We start from the raw sequence: 27,815 nt of genomic DNA on the forward strand, positions 1-27,815 counted from the left end.
ACCCCAGACTGCCCCTAACCACCCCAGGACCCCCCAGCCCGCTGGCCCCGGGGTCTGGCTGCAGGCACGTCCTGCCACCTCCTGGCAGGGGGTGACAGCCCCGACCCGGCCCGTGTCACCCCGGTCCCCCCGCAGAGTTCCAGAGGGGACAGTACCCGGACACGGCCACCCGGGAGAGCCTGGCCGCGGCCACCCAGCTCCCGGACACCACCATCAGGGTAAGGGGGACCCGCCACGGCCTGGGGACCGCGGCCACGGCCTGGGGACCGGGACAGCCCGGACAGCCCGGGGGGACAGGGGAGCCTTTCCAGCCCTCGGGGACATCTCCAAACCGCGTCACCACCGCAGGGCTGGGGACGGGCTCAGAGGGTGGCGGCGACTCCCCAGGGTTGCGTTTGTGCCTGGCTCGGGGGTCTCTGCATGGCACATCTGGCACACCTGGCAGACTACAGGGCACACTCCATGGCACATCTGGAACATTCCTTGGCACACTCCCTGGCACATTTCTGCGGCACGGGCACACTCTCTGGCACACCTGGCACATCTGGAACATTCCCTGGCACATCTGGAATGCTCCCCGGCACACCTGGAACATTCCCTGGCACACTCCCTGGCACACAGCCCCGGCACACTCATCCCAGCAGCTCCAGCCCCCCATCCCTGTTCCCCTCTGACCCTCTCCCGGTGCACGGCAGCCCCAAAGCACCGCGGCCTCTGGGGTCAGGCAGTGCCAGCAGCGAGTCCTCTGTCCCAGGGCAGCCCTGCCCGGCCCCGGCACCCCACAGCGCACCCCACAGCAGCCCCCAGGGCCCGTGCCCTGTGCCCGGAGCCTGCCCAGAGTCTGCCCCCAGCCCGGGGAGGTGGGCAAGGATCAAAGCCCTTCCTCTGCCCAGCCCGTGCCCATTCCCAGGATGGAACCCCTTGTCCCTGTCCGTGTTTGGGGTCAAGACCCGCCCTTTGCCCGTGCCCGTGATGGTGCCCGGGGTCAAACCCTTCCCTGTGTCCGTGTGCCCGCCTGGGATGGAGACCTGGCCCCGCTTTTCCCACACCCGTGTCCATATCCCCGGCTGGGAGGGAGCCCGTGTCCCAGCCGTGTCCCCGCTCACCCCGGGCTGGGACCAGCCCCTGTCCCGGGGCTCGGGGCCGTGTCCGGGGCTCGGGGGGCTCGGGGCCGCGGGATGGGCGGGGGGCCGCAGCCTCAGCTCCCGCCCCCTCCCCAGGTGTGGTTCTCCAACCGCCGGGCCAAGTGGCGCCGGGAGAACAGGCAGCAGCAGCAGCAGCTGGAGGCTGCAGGCGCAGGTGACAGCCCGGGGAGCGGGGGACGGGACGGGGACCCGCTGCCCGGGGAGGGAGGGCCGGGGAACGACATTTGGCGCTGGGACACCTGGGGCTGCTGCCAGAGCCCCGCGGGGAGCTGGGGAAGGGACAGGGCCACCAGGTGAGGCAGGGCCCGAGCCAGGACATTGTCCCCGGGGCAGGACAGTGTCCCCGGGGCAGGACAGTGTCCCCGGGGCAGGACAGTGTCCCCGAGCCAGGACATTGTCCCCGAGGCAGGACAGTGTCCCCGAGCCAGGACATTGTCCCCGGGGCAGGACAGTGTCCCCCGAGGCAGGACAGTGTCCCCGAGGCAGGACAGTGTCCCCCGAGGCAGGACATTGACCCCGAGGCAGGACATTGTCCCCGAGGCAGGACAGTGTCCCCGGGGCAGGACAGTGTCCCCCGAGGCAGGACATTGTCCCCGGGGCAGGACATTGTCCCCCGAGGCAGGACAGTGTCCCCCAGCCAGGACATTGTCCCCTCCCGTGCCCCCGCAGGCTCCTGGTGCGACTGGATCCCTCCCGCCTTCGGTGCCGCCGCCCCGGTGAGGCCCGGCCGGTCCGGGGGGTACCGAGGACACCCCGAGAAGCTCCGGCACCCTCTGGGGGTCCCCCTGGGGTGACCCGAGCCCCCAGCGATTCCCTGTGACGCGGCGCTCTCTGTCCCCCCGCAGCCCGTCCCGGAGCCCCCCTCGGGCTCGGTGCAGCCCCTCGGAGCCCCCCGGCGCCCCCCGGCCCCGCTGCACCTCTGCCCCGGGCCCTGCGCCTGGGACGACGCTTGTTGCGGTACGAGGGGCGGGCGGGGCGGGACCCCCCGGCTTTCTGGGGCTGGGGGTGCCCCGGGTGTCCCCTCCGGGTGCCTGAGCCCCGCGTCCATCCCGCAGCTGTGATTCCCGGCGGGAGCCCCGCGCCGGCGCCCTGGCAGCCCCTGGAGAGCCCCCGCTTCGCCCTGCTGCCCCCCGGGCTCACCGCGCTGCCGGCCTGGGCTCTGGAGTCCCGCTGAGCCCCCCCTGAGCCCCCCCTGAGCCCCCCTGAGCCCCCCCGAGCCCCCCTGAGCCCCCCTGAGCCCCCCCGAGCCCCCCCTAAGCCCCCGCTGCCCCCGGCCCGGCCTGGCGGGATGGGGGGCTCCCCGAGCCGGGAATTGAGGATGTTCATGAAGGACGGACCTCGGTGGACAGCGCGGCCTCCAAACCGCCTCCAGGGGCTGGTGGATGGCGGAATGCAGAATCCAGGACCCCTGACCCGCTCCAGCCCCTTCCCCAGAGCCAGCTCAGCTCCCGGAGCCGCGACCCCTCGGAGCGCAGGGATGTCCCGGCTCCGGGACCCCAAAGGCGCTCCCGGGGAGCAGAGCCGGGCCCGGGGCCGCAGCGGGGGAAGGGGATGGGGGGTCCCGGCGGCCCCGGGGGGAGGAGCCGGTGACACAGGGGACACCCCGGGCGGCACCTCCGCGTCCTCGGGGCTCCGGGCTGGGGCTGTTCCCATTCCCGCCCCGTTATTAAACCGCTTTTCCCTCCTCCCGACCCCTCCCGGCCCCCCCGGCCCCCCCCGGCCCCCCCGGCCCCTCAATGGCGCTGACACCGCGGGCCTGGGGGGCACCAACACCGTTATTGCAACAACAAACTCAAGGCCGGCGTGGGGAGGGCGCGGGGCCGGAGCCGCGTCTGCTCCTCTCCGGGTCAGCCCAGGCGGTCCCGCAGGAACTGCAGGAAATCCCTGAGCAGGTTACAGAACTTCACCAGGCTCTGGTACGGCACCGACAGCAGCAGAAACCGCTCCGGTTCTGGTTTCGGTGTTGGCTCCGGCTCCTCCTCGGGCACAGGGGCATGTCTGGCTCCGGTGTTGGAGCAGCTGTTCCCGCTGGCAGCAATCCCGTCTGGGGCAGGGTCGGGGGGCTGAGGGCCCGTCCCAGCGCTGTTTCCTCGCTCCCGGAATTGTGCCGGGATTGCCCAGGCCCGGGGGCAGCGCCTGCTCCTCCCCCGGGACGGGCACAGACACAACTCTCGCATTTGTCCGGGTTCGTGAGTGGGAAACCAACGGGGGGCACCGATAAAGAAACATCGAGCAGGACACGCTGACCAGGACACGCTGACCAGGACCCTCTGACCAGGACACTCCAATCAGGACACACTGACCAGGACACGCTGACCAGGACACTCCAATTAGGACAAACTGACCAGAACATTCATGAGGATGCAAGGACCAGGACACAGTGGTCCGGACACGCTGACCAGGACACACTGACCAGGACGCACTGACCAGGACACAGTGGTCAGACACTCCAGTCAGGACACGCTGACCAGGACATGCTGACCAGGACACTCCAATCAGGACACACTGACCAGGACATATCAATCAGCACACACAGATTTGGGTGTATTGACCAGGACACAGTGGTCAGGACACTCCAATCAGGACATCCTGACCAGAACACACTGACCAGGACACAGTGGTCAGACACTCCAGTCAGGACACACTGACCAGGACACACTGACCAGGACACACTGACCAGGTCACAAACACCTCCAGGCCAGCAGAGCCCCTGTGCCCATCACCTGCAGGGACCTGAGGGTTCAGGTGGGGACACAGAGGGCCCAGGACAAGGCGTGGCCCTGCTCACCAGGCTGGGGATCCGGGGGCCACCAAGGCAGTGTCACCTGGCCTTGGGGACATTGGGGACACCAGCTTTGCTTGGGGCCATGGTGGTGCTGGCCGAGGGGGTGCTGTGGGTTGGCAGAGGAACCAAATCTCGTTAAAGGCTTGATTGGATTGACCCAAAGGGGGAGAATGTGCCCTGCCTGGGCAGCGTGGCCTGAGCTCCCCCCTCTGAGGTGGCCGAGATAAAAACCAATTCCACTCCTGTATCTCTGGCCATTCCTGTCACTGACACCCAGCGTCGGGTGCCAGAGCTCCAGGCTACCAAAACCATCATTTTCCATTTCTGATTGGGCATTAATTAATTGTTTGTGCCGTGTGAACTGGGTGTGATTATGAGACTGGTGTTAATTACCACTGGCTCCTTCCCGCCTGGCTGAACCCGTGCCCCGGGGCATCTGAACACTTCCCGAGGCCCATAATCTGGGGAGCTGGGCAGTAATTACCCCAAATGAGGGTAATTACCCCAAATGAGGGGGAGTGACACCAGCGGGCTCTGAGGGCTGGCTCTGCTGACCACCCAAATTTCAGCCTCTGGCAGTGGTGAGGCCTGACCTGTCACCCAGCAGTGAAATCCCATTGTAGATGGACTGGCCATGGATAATGGGATCTCAGACTGGTCTGAGTTGGAAAAGACCAAGAGATGACCTTGTCCCACCCACCTGGTGACACGGTGGCTGTCCCAGCCCTGGCAGGGGGAACAGGCACCACTGGCCTCAGAAGCCACCTCATCATTATTTAACAATGATTATGAGGGAATTAAAGGAGTTTTCCCCCAAAATCCTCCATCCAGTGCCCCTGCTGCTGGCACTGGGTTTGACTCCAGGCTTGTCACCAAACGAGATGAGGAGCAGGGTGGGCTCAAGGCTCCAGGGAAATGCCCCCACCCCAAAATTCCATCACAGCTGCAGCTGGAATTTCCTCGATCGGATTTTGGAGCCCGGCCAGAGCCCCCCTGGGTGACCGGCCAGAGCCCCCCTGGGTGTGACCATCACCAGGGCTCTGCTCGGGGGGCTTTGGGGGGCTGCATGGCCGGGGAGGGCTGTGGGGACAATAATTCCCTGTGGTGACAATTCCCTGTGGGGACAATAATTCCTTGTGGTGACAATAATTCCCCTGGTGACAATAATTCCCCGTGGGGACAATAATTCCCTGTGGGGACAATAATTCTCCGTGGTGACAATAATTCCCCGTGGGGACAACAATTCCCCGTGGTGACAATAATTCCCCGTGGGGACAACAATTCCCCTGGTGACAATAATTCCCCGTGGGGACAATAATTCCCCGTCACTCCACATTTCGCCCCTCCCGAGGCACAGACCCCTCTGTCCAGACCCCTCTGCTCGGGGGGTTTTCAGAGGGACCCTCTGGAACCTGAGCCCCCTCCCCGTGCACTGGGGTTCAATTCTCTCCACAATTAATAATTCCCATTCCATAACAATTGCAGCGCGTCCTGGCGCGGGGAGTCCCTCAGGAGACCCCCCCAAAAACCCCCCAAACACCCTCGGCCGGGCTGGGGGGGGGGGGGGGCACGGGGACACCGGGCCGGCCGGGGGGTGCGATAATGGGTCTGGGGGCGCGGAGCCCCCTCAGGCCGGTTACCGGAGCCGGGACCCCCGGGCCGGGGCGGCGGGAGCCCTCAGGGGCAGCTCACCGGGAATGGCGGCACCGGGACCCCCCTGGGACGGCCTGGGGGGGCCGTGGGATGCTCGGGACGGGCGGGGGGCCCTGGGGGACACGGGGGGACACGGGGGGACACCGGGACCCCGCGGCCCGGCCTGACGGGGGGGGCACGGACCGTTCCCGCCGCGCCGCCCGCGCCCGGACACATTTCGCCGCAGCACCGCCGGAAACCCGTCCCGGGCGGGGCGTGGGGGGGTGGCGGTGGGACAAACCGGGGTGGGATGGGACAGAACGGGACGGGACGCGGTGGGATGAGAAGGGACGGGTCGGGATGGGATGACGTGAGATAGGAGAGACAGAGCGGGGCGGAACCGCGCGGAGCGGGCGGCGGCGGGGGAGGCCGGCGGAACGGAAGGCCGCGGAACGGAAGGCGCGCGAGCGCGTTTCCGGAGGGCGGCCCGGTGCGGCGGAGCGGCGATGGCGGCGGGCGGGCGGCGCTGAGGGACCGGCCATGGAGCGCGGGCCGGGCCGGCCCAGCCTGCAGCTCGTCCAGCAGGCCGTGCAGGCGCTCTACCACGACCCCGACCCCAGCGGCAAGGAGCGGGCCAGCTGCTGGCTGGGCGAACTGCAGCGCTCGGTGAGAGCCGCGGGCGGCGGGTACCGGGCCCGGGCTCGCGGGGAGGCCTCGGGCCCCATCCGGGGTGGGGCGAGGCAGGGAACGGCGGCCCCGGGGAGCCTCTGCCCCGCCACTGCCGCTTCCCGCTGCTCTGTGCCCGCCCCGTCCCTGGGAGTTCTGTGGAGAGAGACTTTGGACAAGGCCCGGAGGGACAGGACACAGGGAATGGCTCCCGCTGCCACAGGGCAGGGCTGGATGGGAGATTTGGAACTGGGAATTCCTGCCTGGGAGGGTGGGCAGGCCCTGGCACAGCTGTGGCTGCCCCTGGATCCCTGGCAGTGGCCAAGGCCAGGCTGGACACTGGGGCTGGGCTGGGGACAGTGGGAGGTGCCTCTGCCATGGCAGGGGTGGCCCTGGAGGGGCTCTGGGGTCCCTTCCCACCCAAACCATCCCAGGATTCCATGATTAACACCAGGAACAAGGGGCTGGGACGTTTGGCACAGCCCTGAGGTAGCAGGGAAGGAGGAATTGGCTCCCAGAGGGAAGTTTGGGCTCCCTCCGGGTTTCCCCTGCGGGCCAGGGCGAGACCTGCGGCATCCCCGGGGGGACGGAGCCGAGGCCTCCCCGGAGCCCTCAGGACACTCCCGCAGGTCCTTCCCCCGGGCTCGGGGGTTGTTCTGTGGCCTCCTCTGGTCCTGCTGGGGCCGCTGTGGCCTCCCCTCCCTCCGTCAGGGGGGGATGTTTCCCCTCCCCGGGACTGGGCAGGGTCCCCTCGGTGCTGCCCCCCCGGGTGGGACAGGATTCCCTCCAGGATTCCCTCACCCCGGGGCTGGGGAGGGGCTGTGTCCTCCCCCTCCCTGCTCTGTGTGTCCCAACTCCTGCTCAGCTCTGTCCCCTTCCCCCCCTTTGGCCAGTCCTGCCCCTCTTTCTTCCCACAATCCCATTTTTTCCCCTAAATCCCCCCCCCGGTGCTGCAGGCACGTTCCAATTCCCCTCAGAGTTCCCGGGGGAACATCCAGAGCTGGGTCTGGGGGTCTCTGGGAGCTGCTCCCCGATTTCCCCTGGGGAGGGGCTCTGCCAGCACAGAGCTCTCTCTCAGCAGCTGGGAGGGGCACATTTACATTCCAGGGGAGTTCCCCCGGCCCTGGGGAGAGCCCCGGGGTCCCTGTGGGGTGCAGGGCTGTTCTCAGGTCAGGCTGCCCCTTCCCCCGGAGGGTTTGGGGCTCTGGGGGCTGATTTGTGTTCCCGAGTTCTCTGACCCTCTGCAGGGCTGGGATCTCAGCTCCACTTTCTCTGGGCTTTTCCCTGGGTTGTTTTTGATGTAACAGTAGTAGCAATAATAGCAATAATAGCATCAATAATAATAATATTAGTAATAATAATAATAAACCCAACAGTGACAGTGTTATTATTACTAACCCAGCTCAGCCCCAGGCCAGCAGCATTCCTGCCTCTCCCCTTTCATTGTGCTGGTTCTCCCAGCTCCTCTCTGGGGTTTGTGTTCTGCTCTCAGAAGGGATCCCAGTTGTTTTCCAGGTACTCCAGGCCCAGCCTGGCTCCATCCAGCATCTCCCTCCCCTGGGAGTGCTGAGTTATTCCAGCCCTGGCCTGGGCAGAACACGGTGACACTGTTGGGACAGGCCATGGCTGTCACTGTGTCATTGGGTCTGGAGGGCACTGGGGGCACAGGTTTGGGTCTGGGGGCTCAGGTTTGGATCTGGAGGGCACTGGGGGCTCAGGTTTGGGTCTGGAGGGCACTGGGGGCACAGGTTTGGGTCTGGGGGCTCAGGTTTGGATCTGGAGGGCACTGGGGGCTCAGGTTTGGGTCTGGAGGGCTCTGGGGGCTCAGGTTTGGGTCTGGAGGGCTCTGGGGGCTCAGGTTTGGGTCTGGAGGCACTGGGGGCTCAGGTTTGGGTCTGTGGGGCACTGGGGGCTCGGGTTTGGGTCTGGAGGGCTCTGGGGGCTCAGGTGTGGGTCTGGAGGCACTGGGGGCTCAGGTTTGGGTCTGGGGGCTCAGGTTTGGGTCTGTGGGGCTCTGGGGGCTCAGGTTTGTCCAGCAGCTCCCCCACAGCCTCGTTCTCTCCTTTCCTGCTGGTTATTCCTGGGAAATGGGGCTGGATGTGGCAGAGCAGCTCCGAGCCTGCACAGCACTGGAGAGCTCAGCTGAAGGTGCAGGTTGACCTAAATCCCAGAACTTGAGGCTCCTTCAGGCAGCCCCGTGCTGGGGGTTGTGTGGAGGCTGATTCCAGACTGGCTGGGGTTCCCTGGGGCAGAGGGGCTGTACCAGGGTGGGGATGGGCCTTGTCCCAGCTTTCCCTGGCTGGAGTTTCCCTGCATCCCTGGTGTCTGGAGCAGAGCAGTGGGAGAATGTTCCCTGTGGGTCTCTGGCTGTGAGCTGAGTGTTGGGGTTTGGTGTGGATTGAGGGGAGGTTGGGTTGGGTTTTAGTGGGGGATCAGGAAGTGCTTTCCAGGAAGGAAATCCTCTGGTGTTAGAGAATTCCTGAATGTGCCGTGAGGAGTTTCAGGCATAGGAACAGCTTCTTGCAGTCATTGGTGCTCACAGCCCGTGGGTGATTGTGCTGTTTGCTGAGCTGGGCTCCCAGAGGGATTATCCCTGTGCCCTGGGTGGGTTTGGGAGCATCTCCCGTGTCTGTCAGTGTGTCCATCCAGACTGGGAATTACCAGCCTGTTAATTGAGGGCAGAAAGGGTTTAATGAGAGGGTTTGGTGGGATTCTGGCTGCTGTAGGAGTTTAACTTTTTGTTTATTCCCAATAAATGGGAATTTCCTGTGAGGATAAATAACTCTGGGGGGACGTTTATGGCAGCAATGCCTCCAGGTCTTGCCCTGTTAGAGCCATCCCAGGCAGTTTTACACCAGGAGATGCTGGAGTTACTGACTGTGGAACAGCCCCTGTTGTGGAGGCAGCTGGGAAAGGAGGATCAGAGCCTGGAATCAGCAAAGGAATTAGTCTGGAAGCTCTGGAAGGGCTCTCCCTGGCCCTGCTGTGGGCAGTGGTGGTGGTGGAGGACCAGCATTCCATGGGGAAAACGTGCTGTGCCCTGTGGGAAGGTGCAGGAGCTCCTGCCTGGATGTGGCAGGGATGGATCCACTGGCTGTGGGGATTTAACCTGCAGGGATTGAGGAGCTGTGGGGATGTGGGGACATGGGGACATGGGGCAGTGGTGGCCTGGGCAGTGCTGGGGAGCTGTCGGACTTTGGGGGTTCCCAGCCCGGAGGATCCTGTGGGAAGGAGGAAGGGAGAGGAGAGGGGTGCTCACAGGGGGTGCTGAGCCCTCCCTCCCCAGCTTCTCTGGGCCCTTTGGCTTCTGCTCCTGGCTCCAGCTGCATTCCAGGTTACAGTGGCCATGGAAAGAGCTCCTGGCAGGAATTCTGGCGGTGGGATCAGGAACCAGGCCCTGTGCTATTGCCAACTGTAACATTTCCCTTTTCCATGTTCAAGAGACTGGCTTTTCCTGGGAATCAGCCTGGACCGTGCTGATCCTGCCCTCTTGTTCCCCTGTGGGATGCTGGAGAGCCCTGAGAGCCCTGGCCCAGGATTTGGGTCTGGAGCCTCTGGGCATCTCTGTCCTGCCTGGGGGAGAGATTTGGAAAGGAGATTATTTTTATTTCCAGGCTGGAATACAGCTGGAAGCGAGGCTGAGCAGGCAGTAGTTTATAACAAAGAGCTGTTCGGCTGTTGGAGTGACTGGCCAAGGGTTGTGATGGAATTGCCTTCATTAGTGAGGCTGGAATGAGGACCAGGGATGGGTTTTAGGGGTGCAGAGGTTTTGTTTCACTCTGGATTGAGCTCAGGGGAGTCCTGTGGTCCAAAGGTTGTCAGGGACAATGGAGTTGGCTCAGGTTTTGCTCCCAGATTTCCCCATCAGCTGGATTTGGGGTTTTTAACCATCCTGGCCAGGGAGGTTTGGAGTTCCCATCCCTGGAGGTGTCCAAGGAAGGGCTGGAGGTGGCACTCAGTGCTCTGGGCTGGGGACAGGGTGGGGATGGGTCACAGGTTAGACTTGGTGGTCTTGAAGGTCTTTTCCCACCTCGGTGACTCTGGGATTCAGCCCCAGCCCAGAGCCAGGGGGGCTCTGGAGTCTGCCTGGTGTTCCCCTGGTCACCAGGGCCCTGATCCCACACTCCGGACTGACCCTTTGTGTTCAGACCAGCCTGACCCACTGACCACGCCGTGTGTTCCCTCAGGTCCACGCCTGGGAGATCTCGGACCAGCTGCTGCAGATCCACCAGGATGTGGAGTCCTGTTACTTCGCTGCGCAGACCATGAAGATGAAGATCCAAACTTCATTCTACGAGCTCCCCACGGACTCCCACGCCTCACTCCGGGACTCTTTGCTGTCACACATCCAGAACTTGAAGGACCTGTCCCCGGTCATTGTCACACAGGTGGGTGGTGGCAGGGGAATGGAGCTGCTCCCTCCATGCCCTGCTCCTGGCAGTCACTCTGGGACTGCTCTCCCTGGGCTGGAAAACAGGGAAGGCTGATCCCTGCTCCCAGCCTGGCACAAGATTGTTTTCTCTCCTTCATCACTTGGTTCTTTTTGTTGCATCCATTCCTTCATCCTCATTTGCTGTTTGGAGAGGAGGAGCAGGGGCTTTCCCTGTGCTCTGCCACGGAGACCAAACCCTGCAGTGCCCTGGATGTTCAGGGGGGTTTCTCTGCACTCTTCATTCCCATTATCCATAAATTCCTGTGGCACTGGGAGCCCTGACACCCCCAGGCTGAGGCCAGGATGCTCCTCCAGCCCCTGAATGTTCTGGGAAGGAATGTCACCCCCTGGGGCAGCTGGTGTTCCACAGTTCACCACAGGGATGGCGGAGAGGGATCCCAGAGTTCCCTGCCTGTGGGCAGTCTTGGGAATGATTCCCGAGTTACCTGCTGGCAGGGATGTTAGGGGTGGATTCCAGAGCTGCCAGCCCTGTCTCCTGGGCACATCCCAGTGCTCCCCACACTGATCCCTGTGTTTTCCCTTTCCCTTCCAGCTGGCTTTGGCCATAGCTGACCTGGCCCTGCAGATGGCTTCGTGGAAGGGCTGTGTGCAGACACTGGTGGAGAAGTGAGTGACCGTTCCTGTCTCTGGGCTGGGGGTGTTCCATGGGCTGTGTTGGGTTGGGTGGTCCCGTGTGGAGCAGGAAAGGGAAGTTTTTCCCCTGTGTTGCTGGGTTGAGGTGCCCTGGGTGGTGGCAGGAGGGGCTGTCTGCCCTGCACGCTTCCCTGCTCACAGCCCAACACTCAGCGCTTTTCCTCATCCCTGTTTTGTTTGGGATGATCCCTCTTCCCTCAGCTGGATCCGTGCTGTGGAATGGAGCAGTGAGGCTGTTGTGTGTCCCCAGATGTCCCCACGGGGTGCCACACGCTGCTGCACAGTGACAGCCCCTGGGGCTGCCACCACACTGAGGTGTCCCCGTATCCATTGGCAGCAGGAGGGGATGGGATTTGTCCTGGACTCTCAGGGCTCATGGGCTGGGAAAGCTTCTGTCACTGCTCTGCTGGAGATCCCCGGGCTCAGCCGTCCTGGAGGCTCCTCTTGGCAGGGCTGGGGCTGGACACTGCCTGTCCTTGAGGCAGGACTGTTGCTGAATCCATGGAATATGGAATTGTGAGCTGGGAAGGCGCCTTAAAGCCCACCCAGTGCTGTGCTCCGGGATGCCCCTGCAGCTCTCTCTGTGCTGTTCCCCAGTGCTGAGGTGTCCCCCGTCCCTCTGCCACCCCCAGGTACAGCAATGACGTGACATCTCTGCCTTTCCTGCTGGAGATCCTGACGGTGCTGCCCGAGGAGGTGCACAGCCGCTCCCTGCGCATCGGCGCCAACCGCCGCACTGAGATCATCGAGGACCTGGCCTACTACTCCAGCACCGTGGTGTCCCTGCTGGTGAGCACGGCCCCAGGGAGCAGGGGATTGTTTGGGAAAGCCCTCAGAGCCCACAGCCATCCCTCAGCACTGCCAAGGCCACCACTGACCCTGTCCCCAAGTGCCACGTCCACACGGCTTTAAATCCCTGCAGGGATGGGACTCCACTCGTGCCCTGGGCAGCTGTGCCAGGGATGGACAGCCCTTAACAGGAAGGAGTTTTTCCAGTATCCAGCCTGAGCCTCCCCTGGCACAACCCGAGACTACTTCTTATCCTGAACCAGATGGAGCTGAGCTGTGTCCTCTGCTCAGCAGCTCAGGTGTTGCTGGAGAAGCCACTTCCTCCATTCCATTCCATGTTTATCCTCACAGAGTTCCCTGCCTGTGCCACTGCAGCTGTCAGGGCAGCCCTGCTCCATCTATTCCTGGGTTGTCTGAGCAAGTCCTTGCTCTCTCTGAAATTCCTTCACCTTCCTTGAGTCCCTGTCCAGTGCCACCGTGCCCAGCCAGCCCCAGGGACACCTGGTAGATCCTGGCTGGTGTATCAGGAGTCCCCACACTGTGCTGTCCTCTCTGGATATCCCAGCTGGCACATCAGGGAGTCTCTGCACTGGGCTGTCCCCTCCAGCCTTGTCCAGCCCCAGCTTTTCCCAGGATCCCTGGGAGATCCTGGCTGGCACGCTGGGGACACAGGCAGTGTCACCTCGCTCTGGTGCTCGTGGCCACTCAGAGCTCACACAGGATCACCAGGGGCTGGCCCCGTCCCTGCACATTCCTGTTCCCTCTGCACCTGCCTGGAGCTTTCCTGAGCTTTCCCTGTTGGTGCAAGCATGGGCATTTCCACCACCTACCTGAAGAGCCAAATTTGTATTTTCTGTGTGGGATTTAAATGCCAAATTCCCATTTTCAGTTACAAAATGGGGGGTTAAAGCAGCATTCCAGGGGCTGTGATGAGGTCCAACACTCTGCCTTTAGGACTGAAGTGCCAAGTGAGGAGAGAGGATCTCTGGAAGCTCTCATGCCAGGATTCCTGGCCCATCCATGGGGTCTGGGATCTTTCTCCATGTCCTGCCTGTCCAGTTCTTCCCTCTTTTCCTGTGCCTGTCAAGGCTGGGGCTTTGGGCAGGGCTCTGCTGGGTGCTGGAGAGTTGGCCAGCATGGCTGGGAATGAGCTGTTACTGTCCCACATCTCGGCACATCCTGGCTTGGACACTGGGATGGCACGTTTGGAATATCCCTGGGGACAGGTCTGGCTCACAGCACCAGCTCCTCTCTGCAGGGGTGGTTTGTGGGGAGAAGAATTCAGCTGGGATTTGTCAGGTGTGAACGTCCCTGGTGGCTGTGCTCTGACACGGGATCCTGCAGGAGTGGGAATGAGGGAGGCACTCCAGCTGCTCTCCCTGCCCCTGTGACAGCAGCTGGAGCTGACAGAGGGGGTCTGCAGTCTCCCCCTCCCTCTCACTGAGTCCAGGGCCGTTGGTGACAGGGATGTTGGGAGCAGCCTGCTTCTGGAACGTTCTCATGTGGACTCCAGAGGATGTTGTTGGTCATTTCTCATGTATCACCCTCTGGAGTCAGACCCTGCCCGTGTCCCCGCAGGTGACGTGTGTGGAGAAGGCAGGCAATGAGGAGAAGATGCTCATCAAAATCTTCCGGTGCCTGGGCAGCTGGTTCAACCTGGGGGTCCTGGACAGCACCTTCATGGCCAACAGCAAGCTGCTGTCCCTCCTCTTCGAGGTCCTGGTGAGTGTTTCCCTGGAAGAAGGGGAGTTCCAGGGTGGGGAATCCCAGCAGGACTGAGGTGTGGGGCAGGGAGTTCATCCCTCCTGTGTCAGCAGGGACTCCCTGGTTCCCTCTGGGCCGGGATCAGCTCCACAGGGCAGCCAGTCCCTCTCTGCTGGGAAGTGCAGGCAGGAAATGCCCCTGCCAGCGAGGTGCCAGGTGAGGTTTGTCACACCCAGAGGGTGCCCAGGTGAGGTTTGTCACACCCAGGGGTGCCCAAGTGAGGTTTCTCACACCCAGAGGGTGCCAGGTGAGGTTTGTCACCCCCAGAGGGTGCCAGGTGAGGTTTGTCACCCCCAGAGGGTGCCAGGTGAGGTTTGTCACGCCCAGGGGTGCCAGGTGAGGTTTGTCACACCCAGGGGTGCCAGATGAGGTTTGTCACACCCAGAGGGTGCCCAGGTGAGGTTTGTCATCCTCATGGCTGGGCATCAGAAGCCTCTGTTGGGGTTTGAAGGTCCAATCAGGAGGTTTTGGTTTCTTCCCAGATTGTCAATAAAGCAGTATTCCTTTTCTGACACTTTCTCCTTGGAAAATCTCCTGGAGAGGTATGGAGAATTCTGTGCCACTGAGCCAGGGGAGCCAGAGGGAGGACTTCCTGGAGAATGGAGGTTTCTGCTGCAGGGATTGTCTGTCCCTCCTCCTTCTCTCCCACCTCATTTGCAGGATTCAGTCAATGACAAATGCAGATGAGGGCTCCCAAGGAAAGATACCCATGCAGGATCCTGAATGTCCATGTGGGATCCTGCTTCAAGTGGAGCTGCTCCCAGGACAGGCTGTGGGGCTCACCAGCCTGTTCAGTGTTAATGGCACTTTAAATGGGACATTTTTCCTTCCTCCCTTTCTCCCTGCAGTGGCACCAGGAATTGTTTCCCAAATCCATTGAGATCTCTGTCAGTAGGACTCACAGAGTCTCTGCTCCTTTGTTTCCTCCCTGCCAGCTCTCTCCTGGTCCTGTGTATGTCCTGTGTCAATCCCCCTCACTCAGTCACCACCCATGGAATTCACTGACCCCTCCAGACCATCCCTGGTCAATATTCCTGGTCAATATTCCCTGGTCAATATTCCACTCGTGCTTGTGAGAAACCTCCCCTCCATCCCCACAAGGACTCCCCAGTTCCCACCTCTCCTCCCAGTGGGAGCAATGACTCTCTGTCCAGCCAGGAGCAGCGTGGTGCTTTCCTTCTTCCAAGCTGCCCTGGATTCCAGCTGGTGTTTGCCCTCCTGTGTTTGCCAGGGAGGTTGCCAGGGTCCCTGGGGGAAGGGTCAGTTTGTCCTGGGGTGTCCAGGGAAGCAGGTTACGAGGCTGGTGGGGTGTAGTGGTGGATGTGTCTGCACAGGACCTCTACAAAGTGTTCCCACAGAATTCTTTGGGTTGGAATAGATCTCCAAGGTCAAATCCAACCGTTGTGGGAACAGGAACATAAACCTGGATGGTTTCATTACTGTCTGATTGCATGATATAGTTGGGACAGCTCCAATCTCTGCTTTGGTGACCAGTTACAGACCCAGGGAATGGCTGGAGCTGTGCCAGGGAGGGTCAGGCTGGAGAGCAGGAAAGGTTTTTCCCCAGAGGGTGCTGGCACTGCCCAGGCTCCCCAGGGAATAGGCACAGCCCTGAGGCTGCCAGAGCCCTGCTCCTGGGGATGGACAGGCTGGGATTGTTGGGGTGTCTGTGCAGGGCCAGGAGCTGCATCCACAATCCCTGTGGGGTCCTACAGCTCAGGAGATTCCATGATTCTTTGGTAATTGCTGGGCTTTTGTGCCTTGCAGCAACAGGACAAGACCTCGTCCAACCTGCACGAGGCGGCGTCGGACTGCGTGTGCTCAGCCCTCTACGCCATCGAGAACGTGGAGACCAACCTGCCCCTGGCCCTGCAGCTCTTCCAGGGCGTGCTCACCCTCGAGAGTGCCTATCACATGGCTGTGGCACGGGAGGACCTGGACAAGTGAGGGACAGGGACCTTGTCATGCCAGGGGGATGGGAAGGACAGCACTGACCCAGCCCTGTCAGCCTCCAAATGGAGATACCAGTGCCAGGAGTGTCAGCAGTGCTGGGGGCACTGGGGCTGGGCAGTGCCTGTCCCTGTGCTGGGCACTTCTGGGGGCCACACCCAAATCCTGGGGACAGGTCTGGGCCCCTCACTGTGAGAGAGACATGGGGCTGGGCTGGACTAGACTGGAACCATGCCTTCACACCTGGCACTGGGCTTTTGGAGAAGTTTGAGATCAGTATTTCAGCAGATTTGCTTATTGGAACCCAATGTTCACACCCACTTCCTCTGCTGAGGCGTCTCCCAGCTGCTGACAAAGCAGAAGTTGGGGTTTTTCACTCTGGCCGAGGCTCTGGGCATGTTTTGGCCCTGCCCTGCCCTGCACTGGGGTAAATCCCCCGAGGCTGATCTGTCCCTCCCTCTGCAGGGTGCTCAACTACTGCCGTGTGTTCACCGAGCTGTGCGAGACCTTCCTGGACAAGATCGTGTGCACGCCGGGCCAGGGCCTGGGCGACCTGCGCACGCTGGAGCTGCTGCTCATCTGTGCCGGGCACCCGCAGTACGAGGTGAGGGGACAGCTGTGTCCCAGCCCACCCTCCTGGGCCCAGGAACAGGGAAAGGGCTCTCTCCTGTCACACACTCGTGGCCTTGGTCCCTGTGAGCCGCTGGCTCTGGAATTCCTGCTTTGCACTTGAGGTTTTGTGTCTCCTTTGAGTGTCCTGGAAGTCTGGGATTGCCAGCACAGCTCTGAAACTCCTCTTAGTGCTTTCCCATGTGTTAAAGTCGAGCTCAGTGGGGATTTGTGGGTTTAAAAAACCGGGAATTTGTGGGTTTAAAACCTGGGAATTTTGCCCTGTGAGTGGCTGAAATGCTGGTTCACATCAAAGCTCCCAGCCGTCTGCCTTAGGAGCAAAACTTGTCATTGTTTTGGTCTCTTTTTATTCTTTATTTAATTCTCTATCCTTTTATTCTTCCCAAACTGTTAATTGAGTGCCAGTAGCGGATCCCTGCCTGTGTTCAGTGGATGGAGGCTGCTGCCTGGCTGGTTTGCCATGGGAGGTGCAGAGTTGCTATGCTGCAGCAGGCCCCACATGCTCTCTGGGGTCCCTGGGACCCTTTTCCTCCCTTCCCAGGTCTGTTAAGCTGAATATTCCTTGGCCATGACCTCCTCCTGTGCCATCTCTGTGCAGACAGCTCTGCAGCTGCTCCTGACCAAATCCGCCCTCGTGGTTTTTGTGCAATAACCACACAATAAATACAAGAACCCACAAAGGGGCTGCATCCACTTCCAGCCCGAGCTGCTCCCAGAGCCCCAGGCCCTGCTCAGGTTCTGGGCTGGAGAGGCTTTGGCTGCCAAAGGCTGGGGCAGGTCCTCAGGGTCACTGGGGGGTCCCAAGCCCTTTATTAAGTGACAAGCAGAGAAATTGGTGGATCTGGGGGAACCAGTGCCCATGTCACCACTGTGTGACACAGCAGCTCCAACACAGATCTGTGGTGCCACCACTTCTGGCACCCAGGGCAGGTTTCCGTTTCTCCATCAGGACCACTGACAGAGTGGGGAGAAAATGTTCTGCTGGTAACAAAATGCTGGATTTCTCTTTCCAAACAGGTGGTAGAAATTTCCTTTAACTTCTGGTATAGACTGGGGGAGCACCTGTACAAGACAGACGATGCCGTGATCCACAGCATCTTCAAAGCCTACATCCAGCGCCTGCTCCACGCGCTGGCCCGGCACTGCCAGCTGGACTCTGACCACGTAAGGTCCCTGGGCAGGCTGTGGGATGTGCTGTGTCCCTGTGGGGCAGTGGGATGTGTGTGTCCCTATGGAACAACTGGGGCAGTGGGATGTGTGTGTCTCCCTATGGGGGCAGTGGGATGTGTGTCTCCCTATGGGGGCAGTGGGATGTGTGTCCCTTTGGGGCAGTGGGATGTGTGTCCCTGTGTCCTTGTGGGGCAGTGGGATGTGTGTCCCTGTGTCCTTGTGGGGCAGTGGGATGTGTGTGTCCCTGTGGGGCAGTGGGATGTGTGTGTCCCTGTGGGGCAGTGGGATGTGTGTGTCCCTGTGGGTCAGTGGGATGTGTGTGTCCCTGTGGGTCAGTGGGATGTGTGTGTCCCTGTGGGGCAGTGGGATGTGTGTGTCCCTGATAGGGACAGTGGGATGTGTGTGTGTCCCTGTGGGGCAGTGGGATGTGTGTGTCTCCCTATGGGGTCAGTGGGATGTGTGTGTCCCTGTAGGAACAGCTGGGGCAGTGGTACATGTGTGTCCCTTTGAGGGACAGTGGGATGTGTGTGTCCCTGTGGGGCAGTGGGATGTGTATATCCCATGGAGACCTGTGTTGTCCCTGCTTGAGGCAGTTTTGTTGCTTCCATGTAGTCTGAAATGGCTTATTCTCTCCTCCCCTCCTCATCCCCTTGCTCCCCATCCCTTTCTCCACTTGTTGGAGCAGGAATACCCAGTGTGTGCTCAGGTCATGTTTTCCTTGGGCACAGCTCTGCAGTCCCTCCAGCAGCCTGGTCTGGGACAGGAGGGCAGGAATGCTGGATCTCCCTAAACCAGAATCACTGATGTTCCCCTGGCTATGGCTGAGTGGGAACTGGAATTCCCCTGAGCTGCCCTTGTGCTCTCCCTCCTCTCCCTCAGGAGGGGGTCCCGGAGGAGACCGATGACTTTGGGGAGTTCCGGATGCGTGTCTCGGACCTGGTGAAAGACCTGATCTTCCTGGTGGGCTCAGTGGAGTGCTTTGCTCAGGTGGGTTTGCAGGAGTGCAGTGAGGTGCAGAAAAATGCCAGGGGAGGTCACCGAGCCCTGGTGGCCTTTGGGACTGGAGGAGGTCACACACATCTCGTGCATGAGGAAGTGTGTGGTGGGAACTGTTGTGGGACTAGCAGGAGATGTGGGGAGCAGCAGCAGATGTGGGGAGCAGCAGGAGATGTGGGAGCAGCAGGAGGTTTCTGACGTTTTGGGGAAAGGCGCTGTGGTCCCACAATGTCAGGGTGGAATGTGGGGTTTCTGCAGGCCCACAGCTGGGGCGGGATGGGAGTTTGGGGATGGGAGGGGTCAGGAACAGAGCCTTGAGGGCAGGGGTGCGTGGTGGCCCCTCAGTGACTGTCCCCTCCTGCAGCTCTATGCCACGCTCAAGGATGGAAACCCGCCCTGGGAGGTGACAGAAGCCGTGCTCTTCATCATGGCCTCCATCGCCAAGAGTGTTGACCAGTGAGTCCTGCCCGTGTCCAGGGGGCCAGGGCTGCCTCCCTTTGACACAGACACCACAAATATCCCAAGGACGTTCCCATCCTTAAGGCCAGGCTGGACCAGGCTTAGAGCAGCCTGGGACAGTGGGAGGTGTCCCTGCCCATGGCAGAGGTGGTACTGGAGGGGCTTTAAGGTCTCTTCACACCCAAACCATTCACTGGGGATCCTTCCACATCCAGGTGGAGTTTTCCTAGGTATTTTTAGGGAAGGTTAAGTCACTGAAAGTGTTTCCTTCTATGTTAGTGACAGTGGAAGCACAGACAGGTGACAGCCCAGGGTGGTGAGCCCACAGCGAGTCCTGTGCACTGCCAGGAGTGGGACAACCCAGCTGACCTTCCCTGGGCTTGGAATGCTGTCGCTCCCACCCCTGGGACACTGTGATCCCCAGCCCTCTCTTCCCTGGGAGGCTGTCATTGCCATCACTCCTTTTCCCAAGGAGGCTGGTAATGCCATCCCTCCCTTCCTTGTGAGGCTGGGAATCCCATCCCGCTGCTCCCCAGGCGCCGGGAGGAGTCACCTCAGTCCCTTCGCATCGCCAGCTCCTGTTATCTGTGTTGAGGCTGCTCCTGCTTGTTTTCCCAATGCTTTGTTCCCAGGAGTGCTGGCCTGAAGCTCTGAGAGCTCTGCCCCCACAAGGCTCTGGCCTGGGATCACCCATCACACCCTCCCACACTGAGGCAGGCAGTTCCCATCCCATTGGGGTGTTCCCAATGAACCCCCCTGGCTCCTGTGTCCCCCTGGTAGTGGTGGGGCTCTCCCTGGAGATGGTCAGTGTTCCCTGTCTGTTCCCTGGTATCCGTGGGGCTGAGCCCCCTCCTCACAGGGTTTGTCCCAGTGTGCTGCGAGTCCCATTCCACGTTCAGAGTGTGGTGTGGGGTGGTGGGGCCGTATCCCAGCTCCAGCAGCCCCTGCCAGCCCCACAGTGAGGTGCTGGGGGCACTGAGCCCAGTCCATGTCCCGCAGGGAGAACAACCCCACGCTGGTGGAGGTGCTGGAGGGCGTGGTGAGGCTGCCCGAGTCGGTGCACACGGCCGTGCGCTACACCAGCATCGAGCTGGTGGGCGAGATGAGCGAGGTGGTGGACAGGAACCCGCAATTCCTGGGTGAGTCCTGCTCCCCCACTGCAGCCCCACTGTGGCCCCACCATGCCCCCTGACCCCCCTGTCTCCGCAGATCCCGTGCTGGGCTACCTGATGAAGGGGCTGTGCGACCGGCGCCTGGCGTCGGCCGCGGCCAAGGCCATCCACAACATCTGCTCCGTGTGCCGGGACCACATGGCCCAGCACTTCTCGGGGCTGCTGGAGATCGCCCGCGCCCTCGACTCCTTCGCGCTGTCGCCCGAGGCCGCCGTGGGGCTGCTCAAGGGTCGGTGTCCCTGGGGTCTGCTGGGGTATCCATGGGGTCTGGGGATATCCCTGGGGTCTGCTGGGGTACCCGTGGGATCTGCTGGGGTATCCATGGGATCTGAGGAGTTATCCTTGGGGTCTGCTGGGGTACCCATGGGATCTATGGGAGTGTATCCATGGGATCTGCAGGGGTATCCCTGGGGTCTGCAGGGGTATCTGTGGGATCTATGGAAAGGTATTCATGGGATCTGAGGAGATACTTCTGGGATCTGTGGAGGTATCCATGGGATCTGGGGAGACATCTCTGGAATCTGCAGGGGTACCCATGGGACTTGGGGGTTATTTGTGGGATCTGTGGGATGGTATCCATTGGATCTATGGGAGTGTATCCATGGGATCTGCAGGGGTATCCATGGGAATCTATGGAAGGGTATCCACGGGATCTGGGGAGATATCTCTGGGATCTGCAGGGGTATCCGTAGGACCTGGGGGTTATCTGTGGGATGGTATCCATGGGATCTGGGGAGTTATCTGTGGGATCTGCCAGGGTATCCATCAGATCTGCATGCATATCCGTGGGATCTGCATGGGTATCCCTGGGATCTGCAGGAGTATTTGTGGGATCTATGGAAGGGTATCCATGGGATCTGGGGAGAGATCTCTGGGATCTGCAGGGGTATCCCTGGGATTTGCAGAGGTATCCACAGGATCTGGGGAGGTATCTCTGGGATCTGCAGGGGTATCAGTGGGATCTGCCAGGATGCCCATGGAAACTACTGAGGTATCCACAGGAACTGCTGAGGTATCCATGGGAGTTGCTCCCCAGGGTGCTGAGCCGTATCCTCACAGGGTTTGTCCTGATATGCTGCAAGTCCCATCCCACATGCAGAGTGTCCTCAGGAGTTCCCTTGGGGCTGGAGGCAGAAATAAATCCTGGATTTATTAATTTATCTCTCCCTGCTGGGACTGAAGCGTTTCGGTGTCTGGTTCAACCAGAGCCAGGTTCAGCTGCAGGGAGCCTCCCCGAGGTGCTGCCCTTGTCCTGCAGCCATTCCATCTGGGAATGCCATCACCCCTGTGCCCTCCCCTGCTGTATCCCTGCTCCTGAGCCGCGTGTGTCCTTGCAGGGACGGCGCTGGTGCTGGCCCGGCTGCCCCTGGAGAAGATCTCGGAGTGCCTGAGCGAGCTCTGCGCCGTGCAGGTGCTGGCGCTCAAGAAGGTGTGTCCTGATGGGGGGGACAGCAGCTGGGAGGGGACACTGGGGACAGTGGCCAGGCCCCGGCCCTGCTGCAGCAGCGGTGTCCTCAGAGCCAGAGGTGTATCCTAGAGTAATTGTTTGGGTTGGAGAAGCTCCTGGAGGCCCTTGAGCTCAACTGTTCCCCAGCACTTCCACCACTGCCCATGTCCCCACGTGCCACATATACACAGCTTTTTAAATCCCTTCAGGAATGGGTTCTCCACCCCTACCCTGGGCAGCCAGAATCCAGATTTTCCCCAGTATCCAACCTGACCCTCCCCTGGCACAGCTTGAGGCTGTTCCCTCTCATCCAGTCCATGTTCTTTGGGGACAGAGCCCAGCACCCACACAGGACACGTCCAGGACTGAGCCCTTCCCTCAGCCCCACCTGAGAAGGTGCAGAGGTGCTGCTGATGGGGTCAGTGTCCAGGCAGTGTCTTCCCTGGGCACAGTGCTACCTGTGCTCCTGAAATCCTATCCTTTTCCCTCGTTTTCCAGCTGCTCTCCCAGGAGCCAAGCAATGGCCTCTCCTCAGACCCTACAGTGCCCCTGGATCGACTCGCCGTCATCTTCAGGTGAGGAAGGAGCTGGGGCACTGCTGCTCCCCCAGAGCCTGAATCTGCATCCCCTTCTTCTCCCCAGCCCTTGGGGAATGGGATGGAAGTCTCTGCTTCCCCAGGTTCCAGCTCCCAAGATGCCCCCCAAGCCAGTTCCTGGTCCAGTTCCCACAGCTCCAGCCCATTTCCTTGGCTTTAATCCCAAATCCCTCTTAACCCTTGGCTGTTCCCACAGACACACCAACCCCATTGTCGAGAACGGCCAGGTCCACCCGTGCCAAAAAGTCATTCAGGAGGTGCGTGGGAGAGGGCTGGGATTTGGGGAGAGGGTTGTAGGGTGGGGGTTTCCAGGTATAGGGGTACATAGGGTGTTGTAAAGAGTCCCAGTCCCTGGCTGCCAGTGGATCCGTGTGTCTGCCCAGGGCTGCATGGGAGGGGAGCTGTGGAGCACCTCCTGCCCCTCCTGGAAGCTGGGATTGGGGTGTGGAGGGGGGAATTTGAGGGTTCAACCCTCTGGAAGGATCCTTGGCTCTGGGAATGTCCCAGGTGTTTGATTTCCCTGCCCATGTCCCATTTGCCATGCTGCACTGGAGGGGATAAACTACTCCAGGCTCCTCCGGAAAGCTTTCCTCCCTCATCCGCCATCCACACTGGGGTCTGGGTGTTCTGGGGAGCGGGATGGAATGTGTGGGGTGTCCCCAGGTCAGGTGTGACCCTTGCCCCTCCCTGTCCGTGCCCAGATCTGGCCGGTGCTGTCGGAGACCCTGAACAAGCACAGTGCCGACAACCGGATCGTGGAGCGGTGCTGCCGCTGCCTGCGCTTCGCCGTGCGCTGCGTGGGCAAGGGCTCGGCCGCGCTGCTGCAGCCCCTCGTCACACAGGTGGGGATGGCCACCGGGCCTCCGGGGACACTGCTGGCCCGGGGGGACCCTGGGGACACACTCAGGTCACTGTGGCTGCTGCGATGTCATGGGGGCGGCTGCAGGCACGGGGAAGGGCCACAGTGAATCCTGGCGGTCTCAGGAATTCCAGCGTAAACCCTTGGGGAGGGGAGAGGCTTTGGAAGAGGTGGAGGATGCCAGGAGCCCCATGTGTGTGGTTTGGGAGGAGTGTGTGAAACCCTGCATGGTGCAGCTCCTTGGGGAGGTAACCCAGCCTGAGGGAAGGATCACTGAATCCCAGAGCTGGGTGTTCCCTGCTCGGCTCCTGCCAGGCTCAAAGGGGAAACTTCCATGGAGAAGTGGTGCTGGCTCAGGGAGCCTCAGCACAGAGATGCTCCCAGGACCTGGGCGAGTCCATTGGGAAGTCCCTGCCCATGTGGGGCAGGCTGGGCAGAGAGGGATGTGGGGTCTGGGCAGATCTAGCGGCACCTGTCAGCGTTCCTGTCTCCCCAGATGGTGAATGTGTACCGGGAACACCAGCACTCCTGTTTCCTCTACCTGGGCAGCATCCTGGTGGATGAGTACGGCATGGAGGAGGGCTGCCGGCAGGGCCTGCTCGACATGCTGCAGGTGGGGCCCTCCTGCCCAAGCCAGGGCACTGCTCGGGCTGGGAAATCCCTCAGAGCACATCAAGTCCAACCGTCCCCAGCACTGCCGAGGCCACCGCTGACCCTGTCCCCAAGTGCCACATCCACACAGCTTTTAAATCCCTCCAGGGGTGGGGATGCCACCCTCGTCCTGGAAAGCCCTTTCCAGAAGGAATTTCCCCTTATATCCAATCTATATAGAATCTCAAACTGGTTTGGGTGAGAAGGAACCTTGAAGCCCATCCATGGGCAGGGGCACCTTCCACTATCCCAGGTTGTCCCAAGGCCCCTCCAACCTGTCCTTGGACACTTCCAGGGATGGGGCGGCCCCAGCCTGTTCCATGTGGGGAAGGGCAGTTTGAGGAGTGATCCCAGGTAGTTGCTGATGGATCCCTGTTCTCCCCAGGCTCTCTGCATCCCCACCTTCCAGCTCCTCGAGCAGCCCAACGGCCTCCAGAACCACCCGGACACCGTGGATGACCTCTTCCGCCTGGCAGCCAGGTGCCACCACGCTCCTGCCACCTCCTGCCGCAGTACACCTGTCCCCGTCCCCTGTGGGGTGTCCCCCTGGGAGCAGGGAGGAGGCAGGAGCTGCCCCTGACATCCATCCGTCTCCCCGGGCAGGTTTATCCAGCGCAGCCCCGTCACCCTCCTGCGCAGCCAGGTGATGATCCCCATCCTGCAGTGGGCCATCGCTGCCACCACCCTGGACCACCGGGACGCCAACTGCAGCGTCATGAAATTCCTGAGGGATCTGATCCACACCGGTGTGGCCAACGATGTGAGTGACACGCGGGGTGTTCTCAGGAGGCTCTTCCTCCCTGGGGATGTCACCGTGGAATCATGGAATGGTTTGGGTGGGAAGGGGCCTCAAAGCTCATCCAGTTCCACCCCCTGCCATGGGCAGGGACACCTTCCACAGCCCCAGGGTGCTCCAAACCCCATCAGCTCCATCATCCTCATCAGCCCAGTCCTGTTATCCCCACAAGCCACCCTGGCTTCTCCACTGCTGCTGGTGGAGAAGCTCTGGGAGTTGCCTGCAGAGTGAGGAGCTTATCCCTGTCCCCAGGACCAGAGTGTCCCTGTCCCCAGGCCCTGCCCACCCCCTTCTCCTTTCTCCCACAGCACGAGGAGGACTTTGAGGTGCGGAAGGAGCTCATCAACCAGGTGATGACCCAGCTGGGGCAGCAGCTCGTGAACCAGCTCCTGCAGACGTGCTGCTTCTGCCTCCCGCCCTACACCCTGCCCGACGTCGCCGAGGTGCTCTGGGAGATCATGCAGATCGACCGCCCGGTGAGGGGGGACCCCAGAGGGACAGGAGGGACCCCCAGAGGGACAGGAGGGACCCCCAGAGGGTGGGAGACCCCAAAGCTCTGCCGAGGCGGGGCCAGGGAGCCAAGCTGGGCTGCACATTCCGAGTCCCTCCCTTTCCCTCGGCACAGACGTTCTGCCGCTGGCTGGAGAACTCTCTGAAGGGGTTGCCAAAGGAAACCACGGGCGGAGCCATCCAGGTGACACACAAACAGCTCACCGACTTCCACAAGCAGGTCACCAGGTGAGCGGCACCGGGCTCTCCAGCTCAGCTCCCTCCTTCAGGCCGGCCTGCAGCCGCCCCCAGCCCCAGCCCTGCCTGTGCTGTTGCTCCTGCTGGGCTGTGCCAGCTGCCTGCACGGGCACAGGGAGCCCTGGGGGCCACGCGGCGCCTTTGCCGTCACCCGACGGGTTTTTCTGCCTGGCCCCATCCCTGCGGAGCCTCCAGCCCTTCCCGAGCCACCTCCTCATCCCCGTGAGTCACGGGTGCCAGCTGCCAGGCCCTGCCTGGGCCTGTCCCTTCCCAGGGCCACCGGCTGCTGTGGGAACATCAGCTCCCTCTGCCCGACTCCATCTCATCCCTGGACAAATCCCAGTGGCTGAGGGCCCGGGGGCAGCTGCTTCCTTCCACCCGGCCACCACCGTGGTGGCACACGGGTCCCCTGCAGGGACAGCTGACCTCCTTCTGCCATGATGATTATCCCTTCATCCCTCCCAGCACCTTAGAGCCAAGCTGCCACACTCCCAGCTCCCATCCCTCAGCAGGACACCTCCCCTGGGTCCCAAACGTCCCCTTGGGGTCACCCCCTGATGCCACCCCTTGTCTTGCAGTGCTGAGGAATGTAAACAAGTCTGCTGGGCTCTGAGGGACTTCACCCGCCTGTTCCGATAGCTCCGGCTCCACGTGGCACCTGTCTCCCAGGTAAGGGCCCGGCTCTGGGGCTCCCCCTGCCCACAGGACACCGGTGTTATAAACGCAACGGCAAAAATCAGATTAACAAAGAAACAATTTATTAATAAAACTATCCCAATCAACGATAAAAAGAGAAAACCACAAAAGGATTCACAGCGCAGCGCCAGGTGGATGGGGGGGACCGCACTTAAAAGCACGGTTTTCCCAAATCCACACGGAGCAGGTCGCAGCTCGGGGTTTTATAGGGGTTTTCATGTCCCGAGGCGGAACAGGTGCCCAGGATAGTCCAAATAGTCCAAATAATTTTCGGATGGGCTTCCTGGATTTGTCGGACTCTGCAGACCGTATTCCGGGAAGATCCTTTCACATGCGGATGGAGCTCGCCGGCCCATGGTTATTTCAATGTGTATTCCTCAGCAGAGAATTCTCTTTTTCATTCGGAGAGGAATTTCTCTGTGAGGAATTTCTCTGTCTGGGTGCGATGCCGATTCTTATCTGGGTTGGGCAGTGTCTTTGTTTCTCGTGATGTCCCTTGTCCTGTTCTCTTTGTCTCAGGACTGAGGACGGTGGAAGCCTGGGGGGGGAATAGTTTCTACGGACCATACCTTTTTCGTATTTTATATTATATTAACACCAATCTAACATATCTTGCTATATTCTTTTATCACGAATTTTTACCCAATGTCACATTTATCACACCGGGGACAAAGGGCTGACCCTCCCTCCCTCCCTCCCTCCTGCCAGGAATGTCTTTAAGGAGAAGACAGGAAACAGCAACCCAAGAATGTGTCCCACAATCAGCCGAGGGCTCTCGCCCGCTCCAGCGCGTCCCGGAGCCGCGGGAGGGGAGGACGGCCCGGGGGCTCCGCCTGCCCGGGGGCTCCGCCCGCCCGGAGCACCAGCCCGCCGGGAAAGCCTCCAACCCAACTGCAAACCCACCAGGCGCCGCAGCCACGCGGATCCACTCGGATTCCCCGGCAGCAAAAAAGAAGTAGAAAAAAAAATAAAAAAAACTTTTCTGTGAAACGGAGACAAAAAAAAAAAAAAAAAAAAAAAAAAAAAAGGAAAAGAAACAACAAACAAAAAAAACCAAACGATACAAATTGTTTAGGAAGATGGGGGTCAGTCTGGGGGTCCTGGGGCGCTGCCCCCCCTGAGCCCACCGTGGCCTGCCTGGTGCTGACTCCCAGAGACGACGCAGGCGGGACGGACTCTGCAAATAGAGATTTATATTTTATTTTGTTTTGCTTTTTTTTTTTTTTAGTTTGTTTTCTCGATTGGTTTTTTCTTTCTTTTTTTTTTTTTTCCTTTTTTTTTTTTTTCCTCCCCTTTTTGGGGGTTTTCTTTGGTTTGATTTTGGGGTAGGAGGCGGTGGCTCGAGTGCGGGCAGGGCGGGCGGGCGCATGCGGTTCCCTCCGGGGGTGTGTAGCCATCTCGAGACAATAAAAAACATCAAAAAACTGAAAAAATAAATTAAAACTTCCCGAGGTCCCTCTGGTTCCTCGCTCGGGGCTGGGGCTGCTTTGTGCCCCCCCCCCAGCACTGGGTTCCCCCATTCCTGCGGGCTCCAGGTCCAAGGTGGCCCCAGCCCCTTTTTTGTGCTGTTTCCCCCCAAAACCCCAGGGGGATTTTCCTTGGGGAATGCAGGGAGGGGGGTCCAGGGTGGGTGGTCACAGTCCCCTCAGAGCACCCCTGGGTGCTGGTCGCTGGCAGCTCTGGGGACAGGCGGGGACAGGGGTGGCCCCAGCCCCAGCAGCCCGGATGGCCGCAGGGTGACTCACCCCGGCTCCGGGGCCACCGCGGCCGTCCCGTGTC

General features: G+C 61.0%; 1 protein-coding gene across 1 annotated transcript; it reads left to right on the forward strand.

Annotated features, from left to right (window-relative positions):
• Window positions 1–5,944: 5,944 nt before the first annotated feature.
• TNPO3 (transportin 3) lies at window positions 5,945–27,795 on the forward strand. Its single transcript, XM_083859848.1, has 23 exons — window positions 5,945–6,228; window positions 10,416–10,616; window positions 11,214–11,287; window positions 11,947–12,103; window positions 13,682–13,825; window positions 15,635–15,810; window positions 16,283–16,421; window positions 17,465–17,611; window positions 18,497–18,604; window positions 18,978–19,069; window positions 20,072–20,211; window positions 20,282–20,473; window positions 21,582–21,673; window positions 22,190–22,266; window positions 22,484–22,544; window positions 22,989–23,129; window positions 23,643–23,759; window positions 24,183–24,277; window positions 24,401–24,557; window positions 24,902–25,069; window positions 25,219–25,331; window positions 25,919–26,009; window positions 26,745–27,795. The coding sequence occupies exons 1-22, from the start codon at window positions 6,103–6,105 to the stop codon at window positions 25,977–25,979; spliced, it is 2,778 nt and encodes a 925-aa protein (XP_083715974.1). The 5' UTR covers window positions 5,945–6,102; the 3' UTR covers window positions 25,980–26,009; window positions 26,745–27,795.
• Window positions 27,796–27,815: the final 20 nt, after the last annotated feature.

Source organism: Zosterops lateralis (assembly GCF_965231275.1).
Source record: "Zosterops lateralis genome assembly, chromosome: 4".
Classification (NCBI taxonomy): Eukaryota; Metazoa; Chordata; class Aves; order Passeriformes; family Zosteropidae; genus Zosterops; species Zosterops lateralis.

Bases quoted from the DNA above. Each gene is read 5' to 3' on its own strand.
- TNPO3 (XM_083859848.1), top strand. From the start codon at position 6,103: ATGGAGCGCGGGCCGGGCCGGCCCAGCCTGCAGCTCGTCCAGCAGGCC. The intron at 10,617-11,213 runs GTGGGTGGTGGC...TTTCCCTTCCAG, and splicing joins CCCCGGTCATTGTCACACAG to CTGGCTTTGGCCATAGCTGA. The intron at 15,811-16,282 runs GTGAGGGACAGG...CTCCCTCTGCAG, and splicing joins GCACGGGAGGACCTGGACAA to GGTGCTCAACTACTGCCGTG.